Source organism: Chionomys nivalis, chromosome 7 (assembly GCF_950005125.1).
Source record: "Chionomys nivalis chromosome 7, mChiNiv1.1, whole genome shotgun sequence".
NCBI lineage: Eukaryota > Metazoa > Chordata > Mammalia > Rodentia > Cricetidae > Chionomys > Chionomys nivalis.
In genome coordinates, this window is record NC_080092.1 from 84,739,465 (window position 1) to 84,750,732 (window position 11,268).

The window sequence follows — 11,268 nt, forward strand, 5'->3', positions numbered from 1 at the left end:
CCCCGCCTACCTATCTTCTGACCTATCAGGCCAAGCAGTTTTCTTTATTTATTAACCAATGAAAGTAACACATAGACAGATAACCCTCCTCCATCACATTGTGGCACATGTACACACACACACACACACAAATGAAAAAGGTAAAGAAAGGATACAATGGGCAAGACATTCAGCTGAGGAGGAAAGTGTGTTGAAGAACATAGAGATGTATATGTAAACAATGTAGGAATATCTTCTCAGAAAGCACAGTCATAAGTGTATACTATTTTTCTTTCTTTTTATTCTTCTCTTATATATTTCATCCCAACCCCAGCTCTCTTCCCCAGTCTTTCCTCCCCACTTCCTTTCTTCCCCCAGATCCACCCTACCTTTTAAATTAAAAAATATTTCAACTGTGGCTCTTTTCCTTGTGAATGTCTAGGCAACCTGTATATGCAGTGCCCACATGTGCCAGCAGAGGGCGCCAGATGACTGGAGTTACAGACGATTGTGAGCCACATGTGGATGTGGAAATGGAACCCCAATCCTCCTGAAGAGCAAAATTCTTAATGACTTAAGAGCCCCAGTGTATACTACTTTTACAAAGAGGAGCTATGTTTGATTTCCAGCAACCACACTGGGATGTTCACAATTGCCTGTAACTCCAGCTCCAGGGAATCTGACACCTCTGACGTCTGTGCACATGCACACACACTTTAAAAAAATCAGTTTTTTTTTTAGAAGGAAAGGGGTTTGGAGAGATGGCCAAGTGGTTAAGAGGACTTACTACTCTTACAGAAGACCCAGGCTCAGCTCTCAGCACACACCAGGTGGCTCACAACCACCTGGAACTCGGTCCTTCTGGCCTCAACAGGCACCTGAACACATACACATAAATAATAAGTAAATATTTTGTTTAAAAAAAAAAGAAGTGAGAAGGGAGCTCTGTATGGTGGTGTGCCTTTAGATCCAACTCGGGAGGCAGAAGCTGGCAGGTTGCTCAGAATTTGAGGCCAGCCTGGTCTACATAGTGAGTTCAGGCCAGGCAGGGCTAACAAAGAAACCCTGTCTCAAAAATTAAAATAGCCAGCTTCCTGTGTTTTTAATATAGATGTATATACTGACTGACAGGACTTTAAATAAATGGGAATTGGGTGTTTAGAAATTGAGTGAAAAGAAACTTGAGTGACAGCTGCGGTAGCGTGTGTGCAAGATGAAAATGAGAGTCAGACAGTGATGGAGACGGACTCTGTTCTATGGAGTCAGACAGTGATGGAGACGGACTCTGTTCTATGGAGTCAGACAGTGATGGAGACGGACTCTGTTCTATGGAGTCAGACAGTGATGGAGACGGACTCTGTTCTATGGAGTCAGACAGTGATGGAGACGGACTCTGTTCTATGGAGTCAGACAGTGATGGAGACGGACTCTGTTCTATGGAGTCAGACAGTGATGGAGACGGACTCTGTTCTATGGAGTCAGACAGTGATGGAGACGGACTCTGTTCTATGGAGTCAGACAGTGATGGAGACGGACTCTGTTCTATGGAGTCAGACAGTGATGGAGACGGACTCTGTTCTATGGAGTCAGACAGTGATGGAGACGGACTCTGTTCTATGGAGTCAGACAGTGATGGAGACGGACTCTGTTCTATGGAGTCAGACAGTGATGGAGACGGACTCTGTTCTATGGAGTCAGACAGTGATGGAGACAGACTCTGTTCTATGCCAAGATTATTGATTTAAGCAAATATTAAACCTGCTCTTTTTTTCGAAAAGAGCTCTATGAAATAATCTTCTACAGCAATAGATTTTACATTTAGTTATGTTTAACTGTATGTATGTGTGTGTGTGTGTGTGTGTGCTAATATGACCACATGTGTGGGAGAGGCCAAAAGAGGGTGGCAGCGGCTCTGGAAATGGAGTTCCATGTGACTCTGAGCTGCCCAACGTGGGTGCTGGAGAATGAATTCAGATCCTCTGAACCATCTCTCCAAACCCAACAATAAATTCCTAAACCAGATACTTTTATAGGAAAGCCAGAGCATAAGTGACCGCTTGTGATGAAAATGGCTCCTCATGAAATCTCTCTCCTTCAGAGACCTGGGGACAACACGTGTGCCGCTAGCAGCGCTTGAGAACATCCTCATGATGAGCCTGGAGCTGGAGCATCTGTAAGGTTTACTTTCTTAGGATGAGTTTACTTAGGTTTAAAAATGTTAATGCGTATGTGTGTGAACGCATGTGTGTGCAGACATGTGTGTGTGTGCAGATATGCGTGTCTGTGTGCATGCATGTGTGTATGTGTGTGCAGACATATGCGTGTGCAGATGTGTTTGTGCATGAGTGAGTGCGTGCGTGTGTGTGCGTGTGTGTGTGCAGGCATGAGTGTGAGTATGGAAGTCAGAGGACAGCTTTCTGAGATGGCTCTCTTCTTCTTTTTTTTTTTTTTTTTTGGTTTTTCGAGACAGGGTTTCTCTGTGGTTTTGGAGCCTGTCCCAGAACTAGCTCTTGTGGACCAGGCTGGTCTCGAACTCACAGAGATCCGCCTGCCTCTGCCTCCCGAGTGCTGGGATTAAAGGGGTGCACCACCACCGCCCGGCTGAGATGACTCTCTTCTTACACTGTGGGTTCCAGGGATCAAAGTTGTTTGCATGACAGGGGACTTTCTGCTGAGCCTTCTTGTCAGCCCTAGCTTTCTTTATAATTTTTTGTATTTGAAATTCTTTTGAGATTTGCCTTATTCTTGAGTCTGAGGTATTGAGATGTAATGTTCATGCAATTAATTCAAATGCACAGTTTAGTGAAGCTTTCATAGTTAGTTCCCTAACCACTATTACAGAACTGACACAGACCATTTGTCCCCTCCTAAGGATCCCTCCTGAATGTTTGTACCCTTCCCACCACCAGCCCCTGTGATGAGCCAATCTTATTTCTAGCCCTATAGCTTTTCTTTCCCCAGAACATCTCATAAATGACATCCCACAGTGGCCTTTTGGCCATCTTCTCTCACTGAGCATGATCTTTAGCGTATCTCACCAGCAGAGGATGAGAGGTACTTATAAGGTAAATAATCTATGGGAATTTGGGGAAGCCCCACTACAGATACCACATGTTACCAGGGAAATTAAGGTTAGGAATGGACTCAAAAGGACCTCGAAACCAGTTAGAGTAAACAAACAGACAAAGCAAGCTGTGGGCTCAGCTGCTGCCTGGAAGTATCAGACAAACAGGAGGAAAGGGGAGACCACGCCACTCCAACAGCTACGTAGTTAAAGGGGAGCAGAGAGCATCATGGAGGGGGAGAAACAGGCCCAAAGGACTAGAAAAAGCGCATCAGGATGTGGCCAGCATCTAGAACGGGATCGAAGAGAAGGAAAGTGAAAATAGGAGCTCTCAGAGTAAGGACTCAGGAGGGCGTGGCGACTCCACAGCAACCGCAGGGAGGCCAGGAATTCTGGGAAGGAGAACAGATTGTCTCATCTAAGAGAAAACCGTTCTCACCTCATCAGCATGGCTTAAGTTGGGTCTCCCGTCTTGTGGAGTGTTCCCTTCAAGGGGTGGCTGACTTGCCCAACTGGAATGATGTCACTAATGTCCCAGATCTGAGTCCCATCCTCTTGACCAGAAGGAAAGGTTTTCTTCAATGGGCCTTCACTGCTGCTGTACCACACGTCCCCCTCAATGGGCCTTCCCTGTACCACGCTTCCTCCTCAATGGGCCTTCACTGCACCACGCGTCCCCCTTGGGCCTTCACTGCACCACGCGTCCCCCTCAAAGGGCCTTCACTGCACCATGCGTCCCCCTCAATGGGCCTTCACTGCTGCCGTACCACGTGTCCTCCCAAGCATCTTTCACGTGGATGTGCCTAATGATAAACTTGTCTGAAGCAATTGTTACTTGGTGATCTAAACTGACACATTTATTAACTGGTGTTCTTTTGGAGAATTACCCAGCTTTTGTTTTTGAGTACTGTTATCAATTCATGGATTCTCTTTACAATTACATTTTACTTACTGTGGTCTATGTGTGTGTGTGTGTATGTGTATTGTGTGTTGTATACGTGTGTGTGTGCATGTGTCGTATGTGTGTATGAGTGCATATGGTATGTGTGTATGTGGTATGTGTGTATAGTTGTGTGGTATGCTTGTGAGGCGAGTGTGTGTGTGTGTGTGTGTGTAATTCTAAGATCAAGCCCAGGACCTTGCACTGATACAGGAGTACCATACCAAAGAGCTGCATTCCCAGCCTTTATTCTTTCAACTGCACATTATGAGGCTTGGTCAATTGTGATCCTTGATGCCATTGAACTACATGGCATAACTTAAAGGAGGAGGTTTTAGGTTTAAGGTGACTTCTAGTATCTTCCACTTAAACAGAAATAAATTATCCCTAGGTTGGAGGCTTGCCCAGGCCATTCTTCCTGAGCGTGACCAACCCAGAGTGAGACTTGAGCTGAGGAGAGAGACGTCTACCATCAGTGTCGCACACACACACACACACACACACACACACCCGACACTTGCTCTTCTGTTGAACACCTCTGTCCTCCTCCATGATTACTTTCAGTATCAGAGAGCAGCAATTTGCCATTGAGTACATGCCCCAAAAACTCTGTCCTCTGTGACCCTGTGGTGGCCTTGGCCTGCCTTTTCTGTACCTCAGTAAGGCTTTTCCAGTAAACCAATTCTCTGTTTTTCTATTTACAGAATCTTACCTAGACATATGGCCTGCTGCCTCTGCAAATATAAAACTGATATTGAGGTTGTCTGCAAGACAGTCAAACTGCATTGCCATACTGGATGTCTGACAAACACCACACATTGTCGTGAGTCTCTTGCCTGATGTTTAATTTTGACATATAATTTTTAACTGGTAAAGATAATTTCTTTTTAAATTACTTTTTATTTTAATTAAAATTAATTATATCACTTCCCTTCGTGCCTTCCTTTCCCTCCTTCCAACCTCTCCCATATCTCCTCCCTCTCAAATTGACTTTTTCTTGATTATTATTGCTATATATACAGATATATAAACACATAAATCTATAATAGAACTTGCTGAGTTTTTTATGTTGCTTGTGTGTATATGATTCATGGCTGACCACTTTTATTGGATAGCCAGTTAGGAAGCTCATCCCTGGGAGGGATAGACTCTGCCTCGCTCAGCGGCCCTCAGTTGTCTGCAACTCTTTGTCGAGGAGTGGGACCTTGTGACCTTTAACATGGATACCAGTGTTGTGCTTTTTCTGGGTGTGTGTAGGCAACCATATTTTGAGGTATCATAAACATAACTTTCTTGTCACTCCTAGACAACAGAATCTCACATCTGACTTCCTGGTCCTCTGGCTCTTACAAGCTTTCTACCACCATGCCCCCTTCTGTGATGTTCCTAAAATTTAAACTAACAATTGTTTATTTCTATTCCTTCATTTGTAACAAAACTCCCTAGCTTCTAAATTTCTCCCTTGTGAAAATTGAGCTCTCAAATATTAATGCATTATTTAAAAATATGACTGTTCAGTGGGCAAACGAGATAACTCAGGGTCAAGATGCTTGCCACACACATCTAGTGATCACAATCAATCCCTGGAACCCCATAAAGGTAGAAGAAAAGAAAAAACTCCACATGGCTGCCCTCTGATCTCCACACTCAAACCATCACACATATACATCATGCACATACAGACACAACGTACGTATGTATGTATGTATGTATGTATGTATGTATGTATGTATGTGCATACATACACAAACACAAAACTAGAGAGATAGTTTAGTGGTTTAAAGTACTTGCTGCTCTTGCAGAAAACCAAGGTTCAGTTCCCAGCATCCACACTGTGGCTCACAATCATCCATAACTCCAGTTTCAGGGGATCCTATGCCTGGCCTGACCTCTGCAGGCCAGGCACACATGAAGTACACACACGCAAATGCAGGCAAAACAGTCATATACGTAAAATGAATCCTTTAAAAGTACATACCTATTAGCCAGGTGGTGGTGGCTGCTGCAAGGGTGCACGTCTTTAATCCAAGCACTTGGGAGGCAGAGGCAGGTGGATCTCTGTGTGTTCAAGGCCAACCTGGTCTACAGAATGAGTTCCAGAACAGTCAGGACCACACAGTAAAACCCTGTCTCAAAAAAGCAAAAGAAGCATATACATATAAAACAATGTTCCATACGTGAAAAGAGCAGAGAGGGACTGGAATGGGAGGGGTAATATGTGAACTGTATGTGCACTGTGCTTGGCACCTTGGTCTCTTATATACTGCACTGCGGTCTAAAGCTGGCTTTGTGTACATGGTCTCAAGCACCCCTGACCTATAGGGCAGGTGTAGATGGTTTTGTTTGGTTTTCTTTTGCAGTTTTTTTATTAAAACTATGATGCACTTTTATTTTGAATCCAAGAACTTCTCGTTCTAGAAACAGTAAATGCTGCCAGCCTCTCCTAATGGAACATGCCTAGATTGGCCAGCTCTGTATTTGTGCTCAGCCTCAAGTTTTTTTCTATCCACAGATCAGTTGTGTGATTTTAATTAACTGTTTGCTTGTTTCTTGAGGCAGGATTTTATTATATAGGCTTGACTGGCCTGAGATTCCCTGGATACTCCAGGCTGGCCTTGAACTCATACAGATATGCCTGTTTCTGACTCTGGAAGTGTTTTGCCAGGATCACAGGTGTATGCCACCATGTCGGGTAGCAAATGATTTTCAAAGTGTTTTTCTAAACTGAGTGTGGTGGTACATGGTGTTAATGCCACCTACTTAGGAGGCTGAGGCAAAAGGAGCCATCCAAAGCCATATAGGCAATTTAGTGAGACCCTGGATTCCAACCACGCCCTTTTGCTGAGGCAGGAACATGCGCAACTCTCGCAACTCTCCGTCAGCGCCCTGTGTGCACGCTTGTGTGTTCTAAGCAGCTAGTTTGGTAGTTCTGTCCTCTCTGGTTGTCATTGCCAATTCATAGGTTTAAATTTGAATTGATTTTTCTCTTCACTTCCTCTGGTATTTGCTGGCCCCTAATTTACTTGGTTGGGTTGAATGACTGTGGACTGAAAAAGGGCTGCCAGCATTTTCTGACCCAAAGCAATCTCTCCATCTCTGACAGTTGGAGCATCTATAGGGAACCCCGAAGGAGCATTCATGAAGGTGTTGCAGGCCCGGAAGGAGAACACCAGCACTGAGGTCACTATTGAACCAGAGATGGGCTATCCAGAAAAAGATGATCTTAGCTCTTCAGGCTTCATGGACGAGCAGCTCGACTTTAACGATGAAAGTGATGTGATTAGTGCCCTGAATTACATACTGCCATATTTCTCAGAGGGAAATCTGGAAGATGTAGTGTCGACATTGCTACCATTTATAAAACTGCTGTTTTCTAATGTACAAAATGCAGATGGTTCACTGGAATCCTACAAAAATGATTCAAGGAGGCTTGCTCTTAACCCTGTACCAAAAACAAGTAAGATGGCTTACAAAAATAAACTGAATAAACTTTATTTTCTAGAGAATTTGTTAGATACAGAGATTGGTGAGGTTAGAAAGAAAGAGAAAACTGCCATGCTTATGCAGCAGTCTGGCCACTTGAGTCCCAAATTTAAACGACTAATATTTGGAAAGAGATGGGCACCTGCCCAGGCAGAGGAAAACAGTCTCGCAGAGATTGAGAAGGCAGAGAAAAGACTCCACAGCCTGAACAGAGTGCTCAAGAGGACAGGAAGCAGACAGAAAAGGCGCTTCAGGGAAGTGAGTGACAAGAGCCTGTGGAATAAGCAGAGTGTCCAGACACCTGTGGAGAGCATCACCAAAGACGGGCAGCTCGGGAGCCCACCCACAGCGGAGTTGCAGCAGCTCGGTCTGGTTCAGAAGCCCAGGACGTTAGTGGGAAATTCCTTCCACCCAGAGCCCTTGCTCCCAAAGGAGCATGGGGAGGCAGTGTCTTCTTCCCAAGAACAGTCGCTGGTGGACAAGACTCCCACTACAAAATCGCTGCCTGAGTTCATAGACAGACGAAAAGACTTGTCTTACACCATTTTCATTTTAGAAAGTGCAAACGCCAATGTGAAAAGAACAAAGGGGTCTAGCCCTAGTTTACTGTCTGAAAAGAGACACAGAAACCTTAGGAAGAAAAACTATCATTTCCGGTTGATTGCAAAGAGTCCAGCATCCTCTGCAGTGAGGAGCCTGGTAAATTCCCCTGCAGGAGGGGTCTTTTCATCTTTAGGAGACCTGAGTTATGCAGAAAAGCCTTTTGCACAATTAGATGCTCCCTTAGAACCTCCTACAGAAAAACTTCTTGAAGAAAATCAGGCAGCAATAGATGATACTGAAGAAAACATCCTCAAACCAGCCCTCACTGGGCCTAAAGAAGCTGCATTAGAAAATATTCCCCCTGAGAATCCTACTGTAGAGTCTAATGGGCCTACATCTGATTTAATTACAACTGCTCAGCAAACAAGCGAGCCACGGTTAGACTTCAACTTGGGGTCTGACTCCCATGACCATTTCAAAGAATTTGCTTACCCATTACTGATGTCACCAGGTGAACGCTTTGAATCTCAGCTAAACCAGCAGTTGCGGCCCCGCATCCCCAACAACAACATGAGAAAGCTTATTTCTCACGTTATCAGGACTTTGAAGATGGATTGCTCTGATCCCCGTGTACAACTGTTCTGTGCCAAACTCATCTTCAGAACCGGCCTCCTGATGAAGCATCTCAGTGAGCAACAAGAATTCAAGTTGTCCAGGGCCGAATGGGATATGGACCAGTGGAAAACTGACAACATCGTCAATGAGAGCACAGAAACCCAAGGTGAACAGAAGGGTCTGGAACAAAGTCAGGTGAGGACGGTGCTGGAACATGGGTCCTGCGTACCCTTTCAGTCACTTAAGCAGAAAGACCAGGGCCTCCTACTTCAGATCTTGTATTGTCCGCATAACTCTAGTCTAGCCAAGACAATGATTCCCACTGTATTTTTTTTTTTGGTTTTTCGAGACAGGGTTTCTCTGTGGTTTTGGAGCATGTCCTGGAACTAGTTCCTGTGGACCAGGCTGGTCTCGAACTCATAGAGATCCACCTGCCTCTGCCTCCCAAGTACTGGCATTAAAGGCGTGCACCACCACTGCCCGGCTCCCACTGTATTTTTATATGTACTAGTTTGTTTTGTTTTGTTTTGTTTTTGAGACAGGGTCTCACTGTGTAGCCCTGGATTCCCAGAATTCTCATGCAAACCAAATTGGCCCGAAACTCACAGAGATCCACCTGTCTCTGCCTCCCAGTGCTGCGTTTAAATGTGTTTGCTACCACACCTAACTTCTACTGCGTTTCTAAATTTAAGACACGGAAGCAGACTTAAAACACAGAATATAATAAAATGTACTACAATAAAGCATGTAACATATTGGATTCAGTATGATCTTTTATAAATGAGAAAGCTACTCACCTGGAAGAATGTTTTTAGGGTTTTTTAAAAAAAAAGAAATATTGTTTTGTTGTTCCATGTAGATCAAACCCAGCACCTAGTACAAGCTAAACAAAGGGTTCAACCACAGAAGTACATCCTGAGACCTTGGTTCTTTGAGTCAGAATATCACTGTATAGCCCAAAATAGCCTGCTCACTTTGTGGCCGAAGTTGATACCAAGCTCATGGCAGTCCTCCTATCTTAACCTTCCAATTGCCAGATTATATACATGAGTTACCAATCACAGCTCAAGAATGAATTTTGGCCGGGTGGTGGTGGCTCACTCCTTTAATCCCAGCACTCAGGAGGCAGAGGCAGGCAGATCTCTGTGAGTTCCACACCAGCCTGGTCTACAAGAGCTAGTTCCAGGACAGGCTCCAAAACCACAGAGAAACCCTGTCTCGAAAAACCAAAAAAAAAAAAAAGAAAGAAAGAAACTGCCTTGGCCCTTTAATAGGACAGAAAATTAGGTAGGCGGAGTAAACAGAACAGAATGCTGGGAGAAAGAAGCCTGTCGCGGTTCCCCTCGGCCAGCAAGGAAGACGCAACACCAGAGCTCTTCTTGCTAAGCAGTTTATTTCAGGACTTTATTCACAGCTCTCTCTCTCTCTCTCTCTCTCTCTCTCTCTCTCTCTCTCTCTCTCTCTCTCTTTCTCTGGGCAAACCTCTCCCAGCCCTTAAGTAGGCCTGGGCCGCCAACCCCAGATTGCCAGGTGGGCACTACCCATAGGTCCACACATATGCAAGCAGCTGACAATCATTGTGTGATAATAGCATAAGTCAGGCCTAGTTGATATTAGGAGTTGATTATCACAGAGAGCACTCGCTTTCGGGATCGCGGAGGGCGGAAGCCAACACCATCAGGTGCAACTCCATTTAGCTCTCTACACATAGCCATCAGGTGTGAATCCACGTGGCTCTCTACAGAAGCCGATCAGGCAGTCGCCATGATTCTTGGAACTGAGACAGATGTAGGCTAGAATCCTTCCTGGTAAGCCAGCACCTCGTGGTGCTACACAGATTATTAGAAATGGGTTAAGCAAGATGTGAGAGTTAGCCTATAGGAGGCTACAGATAACGGGCCAGGCAGTGTTTAAAAGAATACAATTTGTGTGTTGTTATTTTGGGTAAAGCTAGCCGGGTGGCTGGAAGCAGCCCGCCGTTCCAGCTACACAGATGCGAAAGAACTGTAGGTGGTAGTTTTGTCCTAAAGTAAGCAGTGTTCCAAAATGTACATCAAAATTGAGGACATGGAAAGGTTAAGCACATTATAGAAGGTCTAAGTTAAAAAGGTCTATGAGAGGTAAAACTTGAGGAAAGATGGTATTGTATTACTAAGTTTATATTTATGTTCTACAGATGCGTAGTGGATAAAGGTACTTGCCACCTCACGATGCAAGCCAGGTGACCAGAGTTCCATGCCTGGAAGCCTCTTGAAGGTGGAAGGAGAGAACTAACTCCATATGCTGTCCTTTGACTTCTGCCTGCATGTTGAGGCATGTACCACATGACCATACAATAGTAATAAAATGTATGACTTCATTATAATTAAAGATTATTTTTAAAGTTCTAACAGCAGACATCATTTGATGCTTATTTCATCGATCAGTCTACTCTGGACATTAGGAAGAAGCTACAGAAGCAAGAAACAAGATATAAATAATCCAAGATAACTTTTGAATTTGGCTTTTGGAGTTTTCTACAACTGTCGGAGCCCATGTGGGCCCAACACAGATCCCCTAACCCGGCAGGAACGGAGTCGCGAGGAATAAAACTGACACAGCTTACACCGTCATCATGGAAAAAGCCAGAACCACTTTTTTATTC

At 44.5% G+C, this 11,268-nt stretch overlaps 1 protein-coding gene across 1 annotated transcript in view; it reads left to right on the forward strand.

Moving 5' to 3' along the window:
• LOC130877085 (leucine-rich repeat-containing protein 37A3-like) overlaps positions 1 to 10,929 on the forward strand; it is a 32,910-nt gene extending 21,981 nt beyond the window's left edge. The window contains exons 7-10 of the mRNA XM_057773991.1: positions 2,078 to 2,152; positions 4,688 to 4,806; positions 7,087 to 8,819; positions 10,801 to 10,929. Of these exons, the coding sequence (XP_057629974.1) occupies positions 2,078 to 2,152; positions 4,688 to 4,806; positions 7,087 to 8,819; positions 10,801 to 10,815 (1,942 nt within the window). The 3' untranslated portion in view covers positions 10,816 to 10,929. The remainder of the gene's footprint in view (positions 1 to 2,077; positions 2,153 to 4,687; positions 4,807 to 7,086; positions 8,820 to 10,800) is intronic.
• Positions 10,930 to 11,268: the final 339 nt, after the last annotated feature.